The sequence below is a fragment of the Ruditapes philippinarum genome, unplaced genomic scaffold (assembly GCF_026571515.1).
Source record: "Ruditapes philippinarum isolate M1 unplaced genomic scaffold, ASM2657151v2 ctg12345_1_1_1_1, whole genome shotgun sequence".
Taxonomy (NCBI): Eukaryota; Metazoa; Mollusca; class Bivalvia; order Venerida; family Veneridae; genus Ruditapes; species Ruditapes philippinarum.
The window spans coordinates 684-25,122 of record NW_026854540.1 but is presented as its reverse complement, the minus strand read 5'-3'; the positions used below and the strand labels follow the sequence as shown (position 1 = coordinate 25,122).

The following is a 24,439-nucleotide window of genomic DNA, read 5'->3' as shown; positions in this document are numbered from 1 at the left end:
TTCCCCCATTTGTATAAAAACAGATGTGCACTTTATTCCCGTTTAAGACTTTTAACATCAATTATATAGGTCAGCAATAATGACATGTACTATAAAAATTAATTCATTGATACTTAGATAATATCATAATATTGCTTGTATTTGAAGACAAACTTATTTATCAAATGCTTATTTTATGCTTAAAAATTGTTTTACAGAGTTTCTTGGAAATTTTACATCCTCAATATTTGTGTGGTTCTTATGATAATGCTGCTTAACCAATCAATCCCTTGTGTTTCAAATTTATTAAGTCAGTATATAAAACTATATTTAACTACCATCACTTTGTCATTAAAATGTATGTTGCAGATTAAAAAAAAGTCACTGAAATTACTACGAGCTTATAAATATACATTTTCTTGGACTTGTATGTTTCAAGTCTATATGTAATAAGCTAATAACAATTGTGTGACAAATGTAATAACTGTTTCCAATGTACAAAGTGATTTATGAATATCTTTGTTATATTAGAATATTTCCTTGTTATTGTTTACATCGTTTCTTGTATGTACATGTATATTCTTTATTTAAGAAAGTATGTTATGAAAATTGTGGCTTTGTGTATATACATGTATTTAATTGTACATAAATAAAATGAATAAATCAGAAATCTGTACTAGATTTTTAAATTTTCTTAATTTCATTCCTCTTGAATTTTCTTGATCCAATTTAAGGAAATATTTATTAAGTGTGCTATTTTGATGGATTTTATCACTGAAGTTAACAGGGCAAAGTTGTATTCCCATAGGCCCCAAGAAATTCTTTATAAAATTGAGTGAATAAGCTTGGCATTACTCAAGCAAAACATAATGTCAAATTTGAAAATAATAGATACAAATGCATGTAATTTTTCATCAAAACCCTGAATTAATAATTGGATGTAATCAAAACTACAACTAAACAATTATAAAGAATCCGTTAAAATATTTTGATTTTTGGACATATTTTATGAATCAGACAATAAGAATTCACAAGAACAATTGTAACCAAAAAAAAATCACTAGGTTTAGCAAAAAAATAAAAATAACTTTAAATGTAATTATACCCCCGCACAACAAAGTTGTAAGAGGGGTATACTGGAATCAGCTTGTCCGGCCGTCCGTCGGTTTTTTCTTGTCCGCCCAATAACTTAAGATTCCTTTGACCCTTAGTCTTCATATTTGGCATGGAGGTTAGTCATGATTAGTAGATGACCCCTATTGATTTTGAGGTCAAAGTCACAGGGGCCTCGACTTCAAAAAGCTTGTCCGCCCAATAACTTAAGATTCCTTTGACCTACAGTCGTCATATTTGGCATGGAGGTTAGTCATGATTAGTAGATGACCCCTATTGATTTTGAGGTCACCAGGTCAAAGGTCAAGGTCACAGGGGCCTTGACTTCAAAAAGCTTGTCCGCCCAATAACTTAAGATTCCTTTGACCCATAGTCTTCATATTTGGCATTGAGGTTAGTCATGATTATTAGATGACCCCTATTGATTTTGAGGTCACCAGGTCAAAGTCACAGGGGCCTTGACTTCAAAAAGCTTGTCCACCCAATAACTTAAGATTCCTTTGACCCACAGTCTTCATATTAGGCATGGAGGCTAGTCATGATAAGTAGATGACCCCTATTGACTTTGAGGTCACCAGGTCAAGGTCACAGGGGCCTTGACTTCAAAAAGCTTGTCGGCCCAATAACTTAAGATTCCTTTGACCCACAGTCTTCATATTTGGCATGGAGGTTAGTCATGATTAGTAGATGACCCCTATTGACTTTGAGGTCACCAGGTCACAGGAGCCTTGACTTCAAAAAGCTTGTCCGCCCAATAACTTAAGATTCCTTTGACCCACAGTCTTCATATTTGGCATGGAGGTTAGTCATGATTAGTAGATGACCCCTATTGATTTTGAGGTCACCAGGTCAAAGTCACAGGGGCCTTGACTTCAAAAAGTTTGTCCGCCCAATAACTTAAGATTCCTTTGACCCACAGTCTTCATATTTGGAATGGAGGTTAGTCATGATTAGTAGATGACCGCTATTGATTTTGAGGTCACCAGGTCAAAGTCACAGGGACTTTGACTTCAAAACGCTTGTCCGCCCAATAACTTTAGATTCCTTTGACCCACAGTCTTCATATTTGGCATGGATGTTGATCATGACTATAAGGTGACCCCTATTGACTTTGAGGTCACTGGGTCAAAGGTCACAGGGACCTTGACAAAAAAAAGCTTTTCTTCTCAATTGCTAAAGAATGTCCTGTCCTCAATGTATTGATTTTGACATTTGAAGCATGTAGAATACATAACTTAGCAATGCACTGGCTTAGTAACCTCAGATTTGGCAGGGAGGTTGTCCTTGAGCTCTAAATGGCCACTGTTGATTCTGACAAAGTGGTATGCAAGGGAATTCACGCCATGATAGTGGCAGTTCTAGTTTTATTAGTTATAAAGAATTTTGACAGGTTATATTGTCCTATATAAACGTTGGTTGAAAATATAACAAGTCTCTAGGCAAAGGTTATATTGCAAACAACCATTTATATACCGTCATGTCACCAGTTAGAAATATTTGTAACAAATTTATAATACAGCATTTTGAATGTTATATTTACAAATGCAGTTTATATAGGGCAATATAACCTTTCAACAATCTTTATAACTAATAATACGTCACGATTATCCAATGAAAAGTGACATTACAAATGTGCAGTATTATACTGGCATAAGTTTTGCTAGCACCAGACAAAGCATTTAGAAGCTAAAGTGGAGTACATTGCTCCGATTAGACTGAAATTTACATATCAGGCAACATAATGAGCTAAAACACATTTTTGGTCATGTCTTGTGATTTTTTTAACTAGTTTATTTCTACAAGTTTGAAATCAGAATACCTTTTATGTTTTGTAGAATACATGTATATATTTAGTGTAACCATGATTTTAGGGTCAATTTGATACTTCATCAGAAGGGCATTTCATACAATAACTACCAGCCACATTATCATACTAGTTATGTCTCCCCCACCTCGGGGGGAGACATATTGTTTTTGCCCTGTCCGTCCGTCAGTCCGTCCGTCCGTCAGTCCGTCCGTCCATTCTTCGTTTCCGGACGATAACTAGAGTTCCTTTTGACCTACAGCCCTCAAACTTCATAGGATGATTGGTCTTATTGAGCAGATGATCCCTATTGTTTTTGGGGTCAGTAGTTCAAAGGTCAAGGTCACAGTGACCGTTGGTCAATTTCTCGTTTCCGGATGATAACTAGAGTTCCTTTTGACCTACAGCCCTCAAACTTCATAGGATGATTGGTCTTATAGAGCAGATGATCCCTATTGTTTTTGGGGTCAGTAGGTCAAAGGTCAAGGTCACAGTGACCGTTGGTCAATTTCTCATTTCCGGATGATAACTAGAGTTCCTTTTGACCTACAACCCTCAAACTTCATAGGATGATTGGTCTTATTAATCAAATGATCCCTATTGTTTTCCATTCCTGTTTCCATTCACAGTTATTCTCAGCAGTGGGGGAGACATGCGCTTTTTTACAAAAGCATCCTCTAGTTTAATATAGTGATGTTTTCTCCTTCCAGTCTGATACAAACATGCAGCTTAAAACACTGTAAGCTAATGTAAAATATACTTGAGGCTGAGACAGTTGAAAGTATTGTTCCTTAAACATCTAGCAGTTTTGCTAGGCAAAAAAAAAACACAATTATATTTACCTTGAAACAACTCATGCAATTACAAATTCTGTCAACCTTCATATCATGTTTCTTAATAAGTTTCTTTGAGGATGCTGAGTAGAACATTATTATCGTTTTAGCTTGAAGTGTGATAGCACGTGTAGAACTGGTTATGATAAAAACAATCATAGGTTTTAACCACCACATGCTATATGCTTACATATAAGAAACAGATTTTAAATAATGTCCAGGAGAGCTATCTGTATCATTACTTGCTTTAAACTAATATAGCTTTGACTAATAAAAGATATACATGTACATGCATATTAGAATAAGTATAAAAAGAGTACATTGAAAATTGTTCCACTGTCTATCGTGTTAAAAATTATTTACAATTTCTGCTCTAGGGTTGCACAACAGCCCTAGGGCATTTGATGACAAAGCTTCTGGGAAAGTTTGGTCAAAATCCGTTGAGAAATGTAGGAGGAGTTGCGCACAGAAGAAATTGTTCACTATATATTCTATATAAGGGAAAAAAAACAAAGGGCTATAATTAGGTCAAATATTATCCAATCGCAAAACCCCGACAACATGCGCCAGGGCTTTTGATGACAAAGCTTCTGTGAAAGTTTGGTCAAAATCCGTTGAGAAAAGTAGAAGGAGTTGCGTACAGAAGAAATTGTTCACTATATATTCTATATAAGGGAAAAAAACAAAGGGCTATAATTAGGTCAAAAATTATCCAATCGCAAAACCCCGACAATATACGCCAGGGCACTTTATGACAAAGCTTCTGTGAAAGTTTGGTCAAAATCCGTTGAGAAAAGTAGAAGGAGTTGTGCACAGAAGAAATTGTTTACGCCCGCCCACCCGCCGACATCCCTCAATCTAATAACCAGTTTTTTCCTTTGGAAAACCTGGTTAAAAATCATAACTGACATTGTCATTTTGCGACATTACCTTTCACGCACCATAACATTCATTTAGCATTTATGTTAAATTTGTGTTATGAAATTAGTTAAATGGTTTATAATACATGATTGTTTTTGTCTCTCGCCAACATTTGTATACATCTAACTACTAAAATTCCACCAAATTTTAATGCGATGTCACCAAAAGAATCATATATGTTCAACATGACTTTTGTATAGTATTTTCGATATTTATGACAACTTGTAAACTTGAAGAAAGTTATCATATTCTGCATCACTAGTGAAATTGCTGAAGTAGAGTTCATTTGTTTCTTCACACCAACAGGTAGTTTCTAGTCTCTTTAAATCACTCATGAGAATGTTTCCTTTAGAGCAGTCATCTGACACTTCTTCTATTACCCCTTTGCTGTAATCACAAGCAAAAAGTGTACCTTTATTTGCCAGTGTTATTCCATATGGACCATCCATAACATCATAAATACCAGACACATCCCCCTGCCAGTTTAACCTTGTAATTGTTCCCTTATTCCAGTCTGATACATATATAAAATCTCTGCAAGCTACAACATATACTGGATTGCTGAAGATATTTTCTCCCGTGAAATCTGACAGAACTGTTCCGTTGACATCAAGGATTTGGAGTTTTGCTGGGTTACAAAATGACACGACTAGTCTCCCTTTGTAACAACTAATACCATAACACTCTCCATTAACCTTTAAAGCAGTTTTCATTGACAATCTGCTCGAGGATGCTGATATGAATTGAATAGATTTCCGAAATGGAAGTGTGACAGCAAATTCAGTACTGCTAATAGCGGTAATATTACAAGGTTTACCATTTACATTTATCTGGTGTATGACACATTGACCTCTGACATCAATTAATTTAACAGCTTCGTTCAAGTTATCAGTGATGATAAGAAGATCTGGGGTAAAGACAGCCATACCTGATATTCTGCACATCTCTTTATCTCCCGATGTCTTTACACCAATTTCGGTCTGGCGATTAGCTTGTCTGGTTCTTACATGATCAGATGATGAAACGTTTGGTTTATTTGCAGTTTTCTTGGAAAATGTACCAAGTGCCATATCGTTCTTTAAAAAGGCTGAAAGCTCATCATTTGCTTGAAAGGCATATTCTTCTAAATCGTATGATGTCACTTGTTGAACTTTCTTTTCGTATTCTTCGATCATTTGTTCTGTCATCTTCAATTCCATGAATAATCTGTCTGCTTGTCCAGTTGCATTCAAACGTTTAATAAAGTCAGTAGTTGTCTTCAAAGATGTGGCTGTATCCTCACAGTTTCTCTCCACTGTCTTTAGATTAATTCTGATCTCTTCTTGAAGGGCTCTAGCAGCATCTTCTGTTTGACTTTCTAATTCATCAAGTCTTTGATTTATTTCTTTTCTGAACTTCCTGATGTCCGCCACTGCATCTGTCAGAGATTTTTCAGATTTTGCTGTTCTCTTCCTTGTATCCTCTGATATTTTCTGACAGAGATCAGTTACTCGATCCAAATTTCTAAGGATATCATTATAGTATTTACTGTCAGTAATATCTACAGAAATGTCAGGTATGTAGTCAACTTTGCATAATGTAGCTGAATGCTGGAGTGTAACACAAACACTACATAGCAACTCTTTATGGTCATGACAGTAAAATTTGATCATTTCTTTTTGGTGTTTTAAGCAAGCTTTGGTTAGTTCATCAGACTGATGCAGATGAACAGATGAAGATGTTGGTGCATGCATTCTTTTAGGCATATTTTCTTTGTCTAGAAGGGTGTGATTTCTTGAGAGTTTATGTTTCATATGAAGCTTGAAGCAAGTGCCACAAAGGTGCTCATTGCAGTCTGTGCAAAAGCCATGAGCAGGAAGCCTTTCTCCTTTAATGTTACATGGTTGACAGTAGACCTCCAGGTATTCATCAGAATCAATGACAGAGGACAAAAATGGATGTGGTGCTTTCTTCCCATGGACAGCCATGGTTTATCTAGAATATAAAAGTATAATTATAATGTGCATTATTTTAATATAATAAATAGTTCTGGGACTTGATTGTTATTGCTTATTCATATATCTTTTGTTTGTTTGATCAATTGGGTTTTACCTCACACCTACATAGTATAGATAGGTCATATGGGGATGTTCCAGTTTTACTGGTTGAGGGAGACCTCAGGTGCCCTACTGTGCATTGTTTCAGGCATGGAACCTGAGTAGAACCACTGACGTTCTGTAAGGTAGCTGCATTACTAGAGCTTCCTCACATGAAAAAATCCAAAGTGCATGTCGGGATTGGAACCCACAGTGGTGAGGGACAAATGGTTCATATGTCTAACATGGTCATATTTTAAGGAAACAATTATTAAAACATGCTTATTTTTATACTTACCACAGGAGCTTTATTGTTCTATCAATAAATAAAAATTAAAGTCAAATATGATCATTGCCCCCTACATAATTAGACAAAAAATTTATTAATTATATACTGTGTACATATTTTAATTTAATTCTTATTTACTGTCAGAATATCAAGCTTGTGTACTAACTTTATAGCCTTCAATTATATTACATTAGTTAGTATATAGGCCTAACCAATCTTTAACTGACCCATGGTAAATGATAAAATTCTTCTCAATCTTCATGATCTTGTAATTCAACTAAATAGATACAGTAACTGAACAATATATGGTCGAAGTTACAGAACCTTGAATATAATGTACATACAATTAAATTTTTGAACTGTGGATTTTGGTGTCAAAATTAACTTTATATCATTTCATGGTTTTTTAAAATCATTGTAAGATGGTTATATACTTATCTAGTCATCTATGTCATGTTAAATTTCTAAATTATTAACCTATAAAAATTAATTCATTAAACTTTACTTTTTAGAAGTAGCTATTAAATTATGTACCAGTCAGTTGTATACCTGTGCCCCCTATTCCTGGCTCAGTGAGACATGAATATATCCCATTTCTTTAAGAAATGTAATTTAAACAATACTATCAAATTACTAAATGCCATACTTTTTTGTAATTTACAAAATACATGCATACATAAAATACATTGTAACCTTAACCTTCATATTTATTTTTTCTTTTGTTTAAAAGTGAATATGAACTTTAAATACCTGAAAAATCAATAAAAAATCTCTGATGAAACTTCATAAAACACATCCAATAATAATGTATCCAAATATTTGTCAGACATGTTGGTGCATTTACTTCCGCAGGTTACATGACATAGTCACAAATAAAGTCTGGTTCCCGTTGTACTATAAATTTTTAGTATTGAACGGAAAGAAAAGGGCAGGTAATCCAGTCATAGGCCTACATAACATAAGTTTATTGAACAGAATATGAAAAATTATCTGCTTTGAGCGGATAGACCATGTGACTGAATTTGTATTCATAAATTATTTGTACGAAAATTGTTCTTTTTCAATGAAGCTCGTTGAAAAAGAAAATTTAAAAAAAAAACTTACAGTGAAAATTAAAGAGAATAATAATTTCAGTCCAATACTTAACACATACCAGGCGGGTGAATGAAAGGTCAATCTTAAACAATTATATTGTGTATCCGACAGTCAATTTTGATATGAGAAACAAGTATATTTGTTCTATTTAAGTAGCATATGGTGATCAATTTGGGACTTTAATTAATCCATCAGCATTAAGTGTGTCAATCCATCGTCAGTCTGTTTAAGTTTTATAGGCGTATTGCCTATCCGAGCTTAAATGGTGGGTAAAAAGATCAAGTCATAATAACTTTACATCAGAGCCGCGTCACGACAAAACCAACATAGTGCATTTGCGACTAGCACGGATCTAGACTAGTCTTAGCATCCGCGCAGTCTGATCAGTATCCATGCTGTTCGCTATCTGAGCTAGTTTCTCTACTTGTAATAGGATTGGTAAGCGAATAGCACGGAACCTGCTGACTGCGCGGATGCGCAGGCTGGTCTGGATCCATGCTGGTCGCAAACGCACTATGTTGGTTTTGTTGTGACACTGGGCAATTATTGCTGTCAATTTTATAGTTTATTTCACTTGAATAATCTTTGTAATAACCGACTTGACCCAAGGAAATTTTCTAATCATGTGAATATTTTTTTGAAAATAACGTAATATCTAGCCTTCTAAATAGTAAGCTTGGCGTATAGTCTGTATGATAAAATGAAACTTATTTTAGCAACAGTAATAACAAAACAAATCAGATTGATGACATTTAATAATGTGTAATAAGATTAAGTTTAATTCATAAATATTCACACTGTTTAATTTATCTCAATTTCAATGCCATGCAAATAAGAGTTTGAAATTTAATTCACAATATAATTGTCTACATGGTTTTATATTTCTCAAAGTACATGTATATCAAATTTTTAACAAATCCAGTGTTTTTTCTCACCCAATTAGGAAGAAGCCTCCCAAACCAAAATCGCAAGCTTTATAAAAGCTTGCGACAAGCTTGTTGCAAATAAAGCTCGCGGAAAGCTTAGAATTGGAACCTCGCGGCAAGCTTGCCGCAAGCTTGCAGCCTGTTTTCAAAAATGCATGCTTTAGATTTGAAAGGCACCACAAGCTTGCGACAAGCTAGTTGCAAGCTGCAGCAAGCTAGTTGCAAGCTTGCGACAAGCTAGTTGCAAGCTTGCGGCAAGCTAGTTTCAAGCTTGCGGCAAGCTAGTTTCAAGCTTGCGGCAAGCTAGTTGCAAGCTTGCGGCAAGCTTGCCTCTAGCTTGCGACAAGCTTGCGTCTAGCCTGTAACAAACTTCTTTAAATTCTCCAATATTGCAATTAATCATCATGTGATAAGGTATAATATTAAAAAACTATTTCATAATAGAATTAATTTATTCATTTCAACTTATTTCTAGATTTACAAGTCATCTTAACAAAAATAATTCTATAACACAAATTCAAAAAATAATAAATGTCTACCACGTTGAGAAAATATAAAACAAAACATTATTTATTTAAGATAACTGTTTTTTTTTTTTTTTTTTTTTTCAAATAAGTATCCATATGATAAATCATGTCCTTCACAGATTCAGTCTTTCAGAATGGCTTCTCTATCCATATTATTGACTGCCTGTTGTACACACTGAAAAAAATATATTAATTTGTATAATAATTAATTATTTATGTTTAATATGCATATGATTGGTATTATTAGCATGTAATTAAAAAGATCAATATTTGAAAGCACACATTGCATAGTAAAATATTTTTTTTTGGCAATAGTAAAATATTATTTTTGGGCAATCTTGCCATAAAAATTAAAATTGTTCTTGCTGCAATAGTTTTTAATTTTGTTAAATATTGCTATAAATAATTTCAACAACATAGATCTACATCTAACAAGGCAATTGTTTGTTTAAACAATACAATTGAAAATTATTCACATTCCTACTCAGGTTTTGACTGCTACATCAGATGATAATGAATCTTTTTATCAGAACTTCTATTTTAACTATATGAAAATTTTAAATAGTGAATGTATTACATGCATTTAAGTATTGTAAAAACATTTAAGATAAATAATATTGTAATTTAAGTAAATCTTAAATATACAAACATTATTTTCTATACAATCATTTTATTCAAATGGAAATTTATACTACATCGAAAGTTGTTCATCTAACAGTTAAAATTGTTCAAATCAATTGTAATTATTTATTTCATTATTTTTTTCAATTATCTATCCTTATTGAATAACAAAACTAACCATCAATTATTTCTGTAATCAACCTCATTTTTCTTTCCTTCATCATTATAATTTGAAACTCAATATAGTACCTGTGTAGCATTTGTAAGTTTTCCTGAAAATAAAAAAAAATATTCATTACTAATACATAATATATAAATTGAGTAAAATCAAAATGCTTATTCTGATAGTAGTTTGGTACTGTTAATATAAACCCATAATTTACTGAAATATCCTCAAAATGTAAATGGTATGAAAAATCATGACCAGGAATTTAATTTACTGGTACATAATGTAAAGAAAAGGGCAGATTTAAAAATTCCCACTCAATAACACTCAGTGAAAACGATTTAAATCAGCACATATGTAAAATTTATGAAGAAAAAGCAGAAACTAAAATTAAAAGTGTTCATTTGCAAGGTAAATTTCAAAAGACTGTTGTAACAAAATAGTCTAAATAACTTACCATTATTCCACTGAACAGTAGTAAATTTCCATTTCTATCTGATTGAAGAACTCCTTTAATGTCCAATTATAATTTTATTAAAGTTCACATTATAAAGTTGTTTCATCTAAATGGCACTTTAGTCACATGTTTAACTCTACTCCTAAGCATCTTTTTAAATTATAAGCACTGAGGTCCAAATAAACTTTTCCTGAGTAATATTTGAATTTTCTGAGATCAGATCCTGATACCAGAATGGTTCAGGGTATTAGATTACATGTTGTAAACCCCACTTATCTCACACTTTCTTTTATATAAGATAGGTGAGTTTAACACTGGCTATTATAAAAACAGCAGGGAAAATGTAATGTTGCACTTGACTGATCACTGACCAACAACACATGTTTATAGTAAGTTACAATCACTTCAATGTGTGAACAGTCTACAATTAATTAACTCACAGGAGACCAATTTATGAAATGTCAAATTGCCATAATTAACTTCTGCACAAGATAGTCAATATTTAAGAAGGGATATACTTGTGCTAATGAATTAAAAATTAAAAGACACATGAATAAAATAAATTAACATTCAGTGATTGAAATTTAAAAAAAAAAGCCATTAGACAATATAAAAATTGTTCATTATATTTGCTTGTAAGTTCACAATTGTAAAGAAATGTGAATTTTGTTAACTTTCATAATAACTTATTTAAATACTGACTTTATCTTAGTTTAATTGTGTTGAAAGCTTTTATTAAAAATTTATAAGCTGAAACACTCTTGATTTCCTTAGACTTTCATTTTGATTTTGGGTGATTTTCCTTTTTTTTACTGAACATCATCCAGATGTCTCAAGTGTTCTCTAATTTTTGACATTGGCATTAATTAATAATTTTGAGAAAGTAATAAGAATTTTAATAACAATTAAAAAAATTGATAAAGTTATATGAATCTTATAGGCAGGCAAATAAAATCTATGAAATAAATGTTTTCATTTGAATCCCATAATACTATATAAAAGCTAATTAGTTTGAGTGAAATGATTTTTATAAACATTTCCAAGTTTTTGTACTTAGAAATTTTTCACTACTTTTCATTTTCCTGCTTTCACAGAATTTTCTAAGTCCAAACTTTCGAAGAAGCTTGCGCAAGCTTGCGATAAAAATTGTTTTGTAAGCTTGCAGAATTCTGTATGAAACTACTGGCGAGCTTGCGCAAGCTTGCAGCAAGCTTACAGCAAGCATAAATAGCCAATGTAAGCTTGCAGCAAGCTTGTCGCAAGCTTGCCGCAAGTTTTCCTTTTGGTTTGGGAGCTAGCTAGCTTAGCCACTTGATTTTGGGAAAAAACTTGACCGCTAAAATTGCTAATTTGGGAAGTAAAAAAGCAGGTTAAAGTTTTTTTGGAAAACTGCATGATTTTAAAGAAAATTTCAATTGGGAAGAGGCCTTTTATCAGTCAGTCTGTTATATTAAAGCAGGAAAGTCACTGAAATCACCAGAATTTTAAATAATATTCTGTTTTTTTCACAATAGCAAAAATGATTTATTTTAATGTCAAAACTATAAATAATTAAAATTTCCCTTTATCCTTATGTACAATATCAATGCAACTTTCAACAATTTATATTCAAAGTTATTATTTCCTTGTATCATGTTTATATTTATTTTTCCTATCATTTTAGAAATATCAAACTACAAAATTATTCAACACCAAACTACAAAACTATTACACAACATATTTATAAAGATCTAACAATAAAATGCCTACATAAATTTTATCAAAGCCAAACAAAACTGCCATGAATTTCTTAATTAGATTTAAGTGTAACAACTAAAAATTCTGTTGAACCTAAGTAATGTGTGGCTCAATTACACTTCTCAGCACATTTCACCCTATACTTTGGGAGAAAAAAATATCCTATAGCGGTCAACTAATTTGTTACAAAAATTAAACATGAAAATCAGATAAAAAATACTTAATAGTATTTGTTGTAGCATTTTAAAATTTATTATTTGTTCAATTCACTTCAAAATTGGCATAAATCTGATGTAAACTTTTAAAAAATAATATGTTTAGAAATTATAAATATGTACGTCTTATTTACCCAGAGCAGGTATTACTATGTTGTAAGAACCAAAAAAAATCACTAGGTTTAGCAAAAAAATAAAAATTAACTTTAATGTAATTTTATTAGTTATAAAGAATTTTAACAGGTTATATGGCCTTATATAAACGGTTGTTTAAAAATATAACACAAGTCTCAACCATTTATATACAGTCATGTAACCAATTAGAAATATTTATAACAAATTTATAATATAGCACTCTTAGTGTTTTATTTACAAACAGCCATTTATATAGGGCAATATAACCTTTCAACAATCTTTATAACTAATAATATAAACGTCACGATTATCCAATGAAAAGTGACGTTACAAATTAATGTGCAGTATTATACTGGCATAAGTTTTGCTAGCACCAGACAAAGCATTTAGAAGCTAAAGTGGAGTACATTTCTCCAATATGACTGAAATTTACATATCAGGCAACATAATGACCAAAAACACATTTTAATATAAATTGGTAATGTCTTGTGATTTTTTTAACTAGTTCATTTCTACAAGTTTGAAATCAGAATACCTTTTATGTTTTGTAGAATACATGTATATGTTTAGTTTAACCATGATTTTTGGGCCAATTTGATACTTCATCAGAAGGGCATTTCATCCAATAACTACCAACCATATCACCATACTAGTTTAATATTGTAATGTTTTCTCCTTCCAGTCTGATACATACATGCAGATAAAACCACTGTGATATATGAATGTGAAATATAATTGATCCCCAGACAGTTGAAAATATTGTTCCTTAGACATCTAGAATTTGAAGTTTTGCTAGGCAAAAAAAACCCCCAACAAAACACATTTATATTTACCTGGCAACAACTCATGCAATTACAAATTATGTCAACCTACATATTATGTCTCTAAATAAGTTTCTTTGCTGATGCTGAGTGTGACATAATTGAAGTTTTAGATTGAAGTGTGACAGCTAGTTCAGAACTGGTCATGAGGAGGTCTGGTATAAAAACAATCGTAGCTTTTAACCACCACATGCTATATGCTTACATATAAGAAAAAGGTTTAAAATATGGTTCAAGGAGAGCTTTCTGTATCATTACTTGCTTTAAACTAATATAGCTTTGACAAATAAAGGATATACATGTATATTAAAATAAATATTGAAAGAGTACATTCAAAATTGTTCCACTTTATGTTAAAAATTATCTACAAAATCTGCTACAGGGTTGCACAACAGCCCACACAACGAAAGCGACAACAGTTTTTCAGAACGTTAACATCAACGTGATGAATGTACCACAAAAATCTTTACACTTAAATATGATAGAAAATATACAAGATGAATTTCACTCAATATACAGAGGGGGCGTTGTCACAGACCTAAGCGAAGTCCAATTGTCCAAGAGTGGGCAAATCTACTCAAAAATATGTACATGTTTATGTCAAATCTATGCAATGACAGCTATGATCAATAGTCAGGATGGGCATACGTGGTATCAGAAAAAATCATAACTGACATTGTCATTTTGCGACATTACCTTTCACGCACCATAACATTCATTTAGCATTTATGTTAAATTTGTGTTACGAAATTAGTTAAATGGTTTATAATACATGATTGTTTTTGTCTCTCGCCAACATTTGTATACATCTAACTACTCAAATTCTACCAAATTTTAATGCAATGTCACCAAAAGAATCATGCATGCTAGGTCCATTAAATGATCAATATTCAATGTCACAACTGGAATAAATGATTTTCTCTGACAAGTCACAATTTTCCCTTAGTTTTGCAGATGGTCTTCTGAGTTTGTACCGATGTCAGAATTTACGCCTGTATTGTAGTGTGATCAATTTAGGGAGTCATTGGACATGACTTTCTTTTCGAGTTTGCTTTGATTTAAGGTAATTTGTTTGCACAATTCTACATTCTTGAGTGGCCTGCGGTGTACATCGATATGAACTACATCAACCACATGTGAGATGAGCTTGGATGGAGACTTGCACATCATCCACAGCAACTGCAGCCAGGAATGGCAGAATATCCCTATGCCAACCATTTAACGCTAAGTGAGATCCATGCTACAATGTCTTTACATTTTGTTGTAATAACAAGTAACAGGGGTCATAACTGCTACTGATTTTTCATCAACGCTAAATCCGGAAACTGCCTCTATTAGACTGGCCTCTTTTTCTAGTCCAAGAAATATTGTAATTGTTGTAAATACCAATAAAGTGTTCCATGATATTTGCAATTTTTGTTTTAAATTAAAATGCTTGTATCTCCTACTACAGAGTACATATCATGTTGGATGGTGATGCGTTTCTAATGTTCGTCAGCATAGGATTTGTTAAGTTTAAATGCGTATTACATATTTTACTTTACGTTCACTTTCAAACAATGTAAATAATTTTATGTTCAATATGTACAGTATATAACTAAAGTTTTAGATATTTATGACAACTTGTAAACTTGAAGAAAGTTGTCATATTTTATATCACCAGTAAAAGTGCTGAAGTACAGTTCATTTGTTTCTTCACACCAACAGGTAGTTTCTAGACTCTTTAAATCACTCATGAGAATGTTTCCTTTAGAGCAGTCATCTGACACTTCTTCTATTACCCCTTTGTTGGTATCACAAGCAAAAAGTGTACCTTTATTTGTCAGTGTTATTCCATATGGACCATCCATACCATCATAAATACCAGACACATCACCCTGCCAGTTTAACCTAGTAATTGTTCCCTTATTCCAGTCTGATACATATATAAAATCGCTGCAAGCTACAACATATACTGGATTGCTGAAGATATTTTCTCCTGTGTAATCTGACAGAACTGTTCCGTTGACATCAAGGATTTGGAGTTTTGCTGGGTTACAAAATGACACAACTAGTCCCCCTTTGTAACAACTAATACCATAACACTCTCCATTAACCTTAAAAGTAGTTTTCTTTGACAATCTGCTCGAGGATGCTGATATGAATTGAATTGATTTCCGATACGGAAGTGTGACAGCGAATTCAGTACTGCTAATAGCGGTAATATCACAAGGTTTACCATTTACCTTTATCTGGTGTATAACAAATTGACCTCTCACATCAATTAATTTAACAGCTTCGTTCAAGTTATCAGTGATAATAAGAATATATGAAGTAAAGAGAGTCATACCTGATATTCTACATATCTCTTTATCTCCTGATGTCTTCACACCAATTTTGGTCTGAAGATTAGCTTGTCTGGTTCTTACATGATCAGATGATGAAACCTTTGGTTCATTTGCAGTTTTCTTGGAAAATGTACCAAGTGCCATATCATTCTTTAAAAAGGTTGAAAGTTCATCATTTGCTTGAAAGGCATATTCTTCTACATGGTATGATGTCACTTGTTGAACTTTCTTTTCGTATTCTTCGATCATTTGTTCTGTCATCTTCAATTCCATGAATAATCTGTCTGCTTGTTCAGTTGCGTTCAAACGTTTAATAAAGTCTGTAGTTGTCTTCAAAGATGTTGCTGTATCCTCACAGTTTCTCTCCACTGTCTTTAGATTAATTCTGATCGCTTCTTGAAGGGCTCTAGCAGCATCTTCTGCTTGACTTTCTAATTCATCAAGTCTTTGATTTATTTCTTTTCTGAACTTCCTGATGTCCGCCACTGCATCTGTCACAGATTTTTCAGATTTTGCTGTTATCTTCCTTGTATCCTCTGATATTTTCTGACAGAGATCAGTTACTCTATCCAAATTTCTAAGGATATCATTATAGTATTTACTGTTGGTAATATCTACAGAAATGTCAGGTATGTAGTCGACTTTGCATAATGTAGCTGAATGTTGGAGTGTAACACAAACACTACAGAGCAACTCTTTATGGTCATGACAGTAAAATTTGATCATTTCCTTTTGGTGTTTTGAGCAAGCTTTGGTAAGTTCACCAGCCTGCTGTTTATGAACAGATAAAGATGTTGGTACATGCATTCTTTTAGGCATATTTTCTTTGTCTAGAAGGGTGTGATTTCTTGAGAGTTTATGTTTCTTATGAAGCTTGAAGCAAGTGCAACAAAGGTGCTCATTGCAGTCTGTGCAAAAGCCATGAGCAGGAAGCCTATCTCCTTCAATCTTACATGGTTGACAGTAGATCTCCAGGTATTCATCAGAATCAATGATGGAGGACAAAAATGGATGTGGTGCTTTCTTCCCATGGACAGCCATGGTTTATCTAGAAATAAAGGTATATAATGTGCTTCATTTTATAATAATAAATAATTCATGGATTGGGATTCATTTGATGTGATTGATATTGCTTCTTCATATATCTAACATGCTCAAATCTTATATTAAGGAAATGATTATTAAAACATGCTTATTTCATACTAACCACAGGAGCTTGATATTCCATCAATAAATAAGTATTAAAGGCAAATATGATCATTGCCCCCTATATAATAGATATACATTTATTAATTATATACTGTTTACATATTTGACTTTAATTCTTATTTACTGTCAGAATATCAAGTTCCTATACTAACTATATACCCATCAATTATATTACATTTATTGACAGAATACCAGCTCCTGTGTATACTAGCAACTAGTATATAGCCATCAATTATATTACATCAGAAAGTATATAAACAATCTTTAAAGCCACTGACCTCCAGATGATAAAATGAAAAAAAAATTCAAGTAAACAGTAAATACTGATCTAGTTAGGTTAATTGTATAAATCCATCATTACTGTCACCTTAAATCAAGAAAGAATTTTGACAAGTGTTAATATATCCGGTTTTCTTTTCCATAATCTACTACGTTACTAACGCAGTAGCCAATATAAATAGAAGATAATTCATTTAACGCGGTCACATGTCACAACAGTGGTCCGGAAAAATCCTGGTATCCCGTTTGCCTGGTATCGTTTATTAGTTTTCGTCATTAAGTAGGCCCCTATCATATTTCAAGCTTAATGTTAAATCGAAGAATTGGTCGTCATATATATGAAATAATTAATCAATTACAATTTTTAGTGCCATGAATTACTACAAATATAACAAGAGGGCCATGATGGCCCTAAAATCGCTCACCTGTATATAGGCCCCGAGGGTAGAGCCAATTTTAACCCAGGGGCTTTTATTTGAACAAACTTGGTAGACACCCATTTGGAGATGTTTCATGATAAATATTTAAGCTCTAGCGCTATGAAGATTTTTGAAGTTTTTACTAAACATATATAAGGGAAAAAACAATGACCCCCCCTCTTGGCGGGGCAAATTTTGTCCCCAGGGCTTTTATTTGAACAAACTTGGTAGCTAGAAGATAATTTATGCTTAATATCTAAACTCTAGCTCTCTGGTGTTTTTTTAACAGAAGATTTTTTATATTTTTACTATATACATATATATTAGGAAAATCAATGATCCCCAGGGCAGGGCCAATTTTAACCCCAGAGCCCTTATTTGAACAAAAATGGTAGACACCTAATAGAAGATGTTTCATGCTAAATATCTTAGCTCTAGCTCTAAAGGTTTTTTAAAGAAGATTTTTTTAAGTTTTTACTATATACATAAAAGGAAAAACAATGACCCCTGGGGTTGGGCCAATTTAGACCCCAGGGCTTTTATTTGAACAAACTTGGTAGACAATGACTAGATGATGTTTCATGCTAAATATTTAAGCTCTAGCTCTTAAGGTTTTCTAAAAGAAGATATTTTAAGTTTTTTCTTTCGGTTGCCATGGCAACCAGAGTTCCGCTTGGAATTAAATTCTGTGAACAATTTTTTAAGTTGACTAACAAAGGAACATTCCTGTGAAGTTGGGATGAAATCGGCTTAGTGTTTTATGAAGATATGTTGTTTAAAGTAAAAGTTTATGGACGGACGGACGCCGGACGAAAAGCAATCACAAAAGCTCACTATGTCACTTTGTGACAGGTGAGCTAAAAACAAAAGCAGTTATTGGTATCCCAGTATGTTTGATAAAATCCCGAATTCCATGCGTTCCGGAGCACATGTCGAGATATTGTCCTGTACTATCACGTGATACTAGAAAAAAAAACCCGGATGAAAGGATTCCGTGGTATAATAAAAGAAGGTGTTTCCCGATGGTGGAAAAGCGAACAGCAATAATGTTAACATATAAACATTTTGAAGTGTCATTTCGATTTCTGTCAACTATATAATGATTTTGAGGGGGAATTTTGAAATATTAGTAAGACGGCAGTTTTCTGCTATCTTCTGGAGGTCAGCTGCTTTAACTGACCCATGGAAAATGATAATATTCTTCTTCATCTTGTAATTTAACTTATAAACTGAACAATATATGGTCAAAGCTTACAGAACTCTGTAAATGAATTCTTGAATATATGTACATGTATTTAAATTGTTGAACTATGGATTTTGGTGTCAATATTTAAACTTAATAGATCATTTTATGGGGTTTTTTTTTGTTGTTTTTTTATCAAATTGTTTTAATTTAAATCATTGTAAAATGGTTATTGTACTTGTCTAGTGGATGTAATATTAAATTCCTAAATTTTTAACCTACAAAAATGAATTTATTAAGCTGTACTTTTAGAAAGCTATTTAAAGCACAATTTAAGACAATTGTATCCCTGCCCCCTATTCCTGGGCAATCAAAACTGCAAGTGAAATCTTTGCTGAACGTCCCCCCCCCCAGGTCAGACAGTGAGACCTGGATGTATCCTCCATTTTTTAAGAAAGAATTTACAAAATACATGCATAAAATACATTTCTAACTTGTCTTAACCTTCATATTTTTTTTTCTTTTGTTTAAAAGTGAATATGAACTTTAAATACCTGATAAATCAATAAAAAATCTCTGATGAAACTTCATATAACACATTCAATAATAATGTATCCAAATATTTGCCAAGATATGTTGGTGTATTACATACCATTATTTTTTAGTATTGAACGGAAAGAAAAGGGCAGGTAATCCAGTCATAGGCCTACATAACATAAGTTTATTGAAAAGAATTTGAAAAATTATCTGCTTTGAGCGGGTAGACCATGTGATTTAATTTGTATTCATAAATTATTTTTACGAAAATTGTTCTTTTTCAATGAAAGTTACCTTTTGTTCAACTCGTTGAAAACTCGTACAAAAAAACTTACAGTGAAAATTAAAAGAATATTTCAGTGCAATATTTAACACTGCAGGTAAACCATACTAGGCGGGTGAATGAAAGGTCAATGACAGTGGCGAACTTACAGATACACCAATACGCACGGGCGTATAAAAAAAATTAAAAAATCAAAAAAAAAAAATCAAAAATGAAGTCGTAAATCGATCAACATATTCGTAGCTACAGGTATGCTTAGGATGTTACCTTATTCGAATATGCGTTACCTTTTCATGCACAATCAAAACTTCAATTATGAAGAAAGGGAGTAAAAGTATGATATAAACAATTTCATTGGAATTTTCTCTTTTTTTCAGCTTGAGTTAAGCGTTATAATGCTAATAAACCTCGTCAAAATCCAAATAAGGATAAGAAATTGTCCAATATATTACAATCATTTTTTTTCCAGAAGAATCAAATCAGTGAAAAGTAAACATTTATTTCATTTTTTTACATCTAGATCTATATGCAAAATAAAGATCTTGTTTGCAACTTGGCGTTTGCAGCACAATGGAAGGGAGTGAGTTAGCTGTATGGAATGTCTTTTTATATTTTACCTTGTAACTATAAATCAGTATATTATTTTTAAGTTAGTAATATTCATTCAACTTATATTCATTTCAAATTATGTAGAATAGTTTTGACACTGTGAATCAGATCTTTGCAGTGAACTATTGCCAACATCCATCGTCACAAACCAAATTCAACTTTTGTTTATTTGACCGTAAAAAAGAATACCAGTATTTACAAAATATATCACTACAGAAAATTGTTTCTACTGTACTATTTTAATGAGTAAAAAAATTGCACACTTCTGAAAACATTAATATATATTCTTTATTATACGTAGTCTCATCTATACATATTTAAAACATTGACAAATATACAACGAGAACAATGTATAACCATATAAGACACACCCCAGCAAACACAAGACGTCACACTGACGTCAGATTCTGCCGTCGGAAAAACAGTTGGATTTGAAAGTTTTTTTGACGTAATAATCTGACGCCAGGTAGACGTCAGAATCTAACCATTATCTGACCATTATCTAACCAGTTCCTGACCATTTTCCGACTTCAATCTGACCATTTTCCGACCTAAATCTAACCAGTTTCTGCCCATTTTCCGACCTCAATCTTACCATTTTCCGACCTAAATCTTAACCCTTTTTCTGCCCTAAATCTGACCATTTTCTGACCTTAATCTGATCATTTCCCTAATCCTTCTTGTTTTACCATATTATAAATATTTTCTGGCCAATCCTGATTTGATCAAATTAAATGTAACTCATTGTATTATTTTAAATAAGTAACTTTCACTCCAATAAAATGTATAACAAAAAACTAAAAGCAAAAATATGTTTCTATGCTTTTTTATTTAAAATAAAAGTTGCAATTTAAAGCTGATACATACAGTTTTAGTAAATTATGCAAGGCTAAATATTTTTCATTAATTTAACAAAATAAAACATAAAATAAGTTAATAACAAAACAAAAAGTATTACAAAAACAATGACATAAATGAAACTAAGAAAACATATACAAATATTAAAGAACAAACCAATGTATGTACATTTCTATCAAAGTTTGCCTTATCAAACAAAATAATGAAAATGTTATAATTTTAAGAAAAGTTAAAAGATTCGGATAATAATGTTTCAAGCAATTAATGACAGATTTTCAGTATTTTAACTATATTTCTACAGCATTACTAAGATTTTTAGTGCTATTTTGACCTCCTTTTGATAATTGTCACTAACGTTTAAATTACTTCCTTTTAGTTACTTCACAAAGTTATACTTAAAAATATCCATGAAAATTAACACGAATTTGGAGGTGTGATGCTTTTGGATATAATTTTGACCTTCTCTCACCACCCCTCGTCTGTCCGGAGGATATATTAATGTCCAATGGCTTTTGTGATATCATTTTCACTGAAAAAGAAATTTATGAAAAATGGAAAAATAACAAGCAAAAATGTTTTTCATGGTTATCTGCCCTTTAGAAATTTTGAAAGTTATCTTAACTTAATGAACAACTTTGCTAGCTTTTTAGAAGTGAGTTTTAACAAAAATTAAAAGTAAGCATAAATACTGAAAATTTAAAAGGCCGATTTATCATGTCTAAATTCTTTTATTTTCGCGACTTTAGTTAACAAATTGGCGAGTCTGTTTATACCAACATGCTTTACGTGCGTGAGGCATTTAACTTCGCAATGAAATAACTTAAATATTTCGAATTTAAATTGAAAGACTAGGGTTGAGAACAAAAATGTTAAAGACAATATTCATTGTCTACAACATTGACATAATACACATTAAAAATATTATAAGGAAGCTAAATGATCGTACGATACTACATTTTAGCTGTGAAGACGATAACCCTTCGTTACACTAAACATTTAAGCTGTTGTGTTTGTATTAAAGTCATACAGATCATTTTAAAGAGTATTTTCCTTGATTATATCTCACGTTAAGTTATGGTGAAACAAAAAAAAATAAAGAAAAAACTAAACTTGTTACGAAAGGAAATAAAAATCTTTTTTAAAAGAGAGACACCTGGCTATGTTTTGTTTTTCTAAAAGCAAATAATTTTTGAACTATTTAAAACAGTGTACACTTTAGACTTCGTGCTTTTTCTCTTACATTCAATATATGTACTTGATGTTATTTTCATAACTATAGATAAAGACAATAGTAGTACAATTAGCTTAAATATCCCCTAAATCCTTAGTTATAGCTATATTTGATATATATACGTCACCAGCGATCCTTCGGCCAAAAACCGGCACTCTGCGTACACTCATAATAAGCCGAGTTATGCCCCTGCAATTATATTGTGTATCTGAACAGTGGATTTTAATACGAGATACATGTATATTTACTAAAGTTCTATTTAAGAAACACATGGTGATCAATTTGGGACATTAATTAATCCATCAGCATTTAAGTGTGTCAATCCATCGCCTGTTTTAAGTTTTATAGGCGTATGTCTATCCAAGCGTAAATGGTGGGTAAAAAGATCAAGTCGTAATAACTTTACATCTGAGCCGCATCATGACAAAACCAACATAGAGTGTTTGCGACCAGCATGGATTCAGACCAGCCTGCGCATCCGCGCAATCTGATCAGGATCCATGCTGTTCGCTATCAGTTTCTCTACTTGTTATAGGGTTTGTAAGCGTGAATAATCTTTGATATAGCCAACATGACCCATGAAAATTTCTATAAGTATTGTTTAATCATGTGAATATTTTTTTTTGAAAATAACGTAATCTCTAGCATTCTTAATAGTAAGTCTGGCGTATAGTATATGATAAAATGAAACTTATTTTAGCAACAATAATAACAAAACAAATCAGATTGATGACATTTAATTATGTGTAATAAGATTAAGTTTAATTCATAAATATTCACACTGTTTAATTTATCTCAATTTCAATGCCATGCAAATAGGAGTTTGAAATCTAATTCACAATATAATTGTCTACATGGTTTTACATTTCTCAAAGTATATCAAATTTTTAACAAATCTAGTGATTTTTCTCACTTAATTAGGAAGAAGCCTTAGCCACTTGATTTTGGGAAAAACTACCGCTAAAATTGCTAAATTGGGAAGTAAAAAAGCAGGTTAAAGAGTGATTTTAAAGAAATTCAATTGGGAAGAGGCCTTTTATCAGAGTCTGTTATATTAAAGCAGGAAAGTCACTGAAATCATCAGAATTTCATATAATACTCTGTTTTTTTAACAATAGAAAAAATGATTTATTTTAATATCAAAACTATAAATAATTAAAATTTCCCTTTATTCTTATGTACAATATCAATGCAACTTTCAACAATTTATATTCAAAGTTATTATTTCCTTGAATCATGTTTATATTTATTTTTTCCTATCATTTTAGAAATATCAAACTACAAAATTATTAAACCCCAAACTCCAAAACTATTACAAAACATATTTATAAAGATCTAATAATAAAATGCCTACATAAATTTTATCAAAGCCAAACAAAACTGCCATGAATTTCTTAATTAGATTTAAGTGTAACAACTAAAAATTCTGTTGAACCTAAGTAATAATATGTTTAGAACTTTTAAAAAATAATATGTTTAGAAATAATAAATATGTACATCTTATTTATCTATATATTTACCCAGAGCAGGTATTACTATGTTGTAAGAACAGTTAGTAAGACAGGAGGCTCGGCTACAGTAATCAAAAGGAGCATAACTCTGTAAATGGTAACTAAGAGTTATGGGACCTGTGTCCATCATATTAGATAATCACAGAAAACATAAGTGTGTGGAACTGTTTTTGGTGATTATAACCAACTTGCACACTATTAAATCAATACTTAACATCTTCGTCATTTTTACATCATTATTTCAAATATCCCTGTATCTACATCCATCATATTGCATCA

General features: G+C 31.9%; 2 protein-coding genes across 2 annotated transcripts; both read right to left on the bottom strand.

Annotated features, from left to right (window-relative positions):
- Nucleotides 1–4,849: 4,849 nt before the first annotated feature.
- On the bottom strand, nt 4,850–7,882 carry LOC132740409 (uncharacterized). Its single transcript, XM_060728302.1, has 2 exons — nt 7,765–7,882; nt 4,850–6,624 (listed from the first exon to the last, which is right to left on the bottom strand). The coding sequence occupies exon 2, from the start codon at nt 6,615–6,617 to the stop codon at nt 4,863–4,865; it is 1,755 nt and encodes a 584-aa protein (XP_060584285.1). The 5' UTR covers nt 6,618–6,624; nt 7,765–7,882; the 3' UTR covers nt 4,850–4,862.
- Nucleotides 7,883–14,001: 6,119 nt separating this feature from the next.
- On the bottom strand, nt 14,002–17,085 carry LOC132740408 (uncharacterized). The gene has a single exon (XM_060728301.1). It carries the CDS (start codon nt 17,080–17,082, stop codon nt 15,328–15,330), a length of 1,755 nt encoding a protein of 584 aa, XP_060584284.1. The 5' UTR covers nt 17,083–17,085; the 3' UTR covers nt 14,002–15,327.
- Between the last annotated feature and the right edge of the window lie 7,354 nt (nt 17,086–24,439).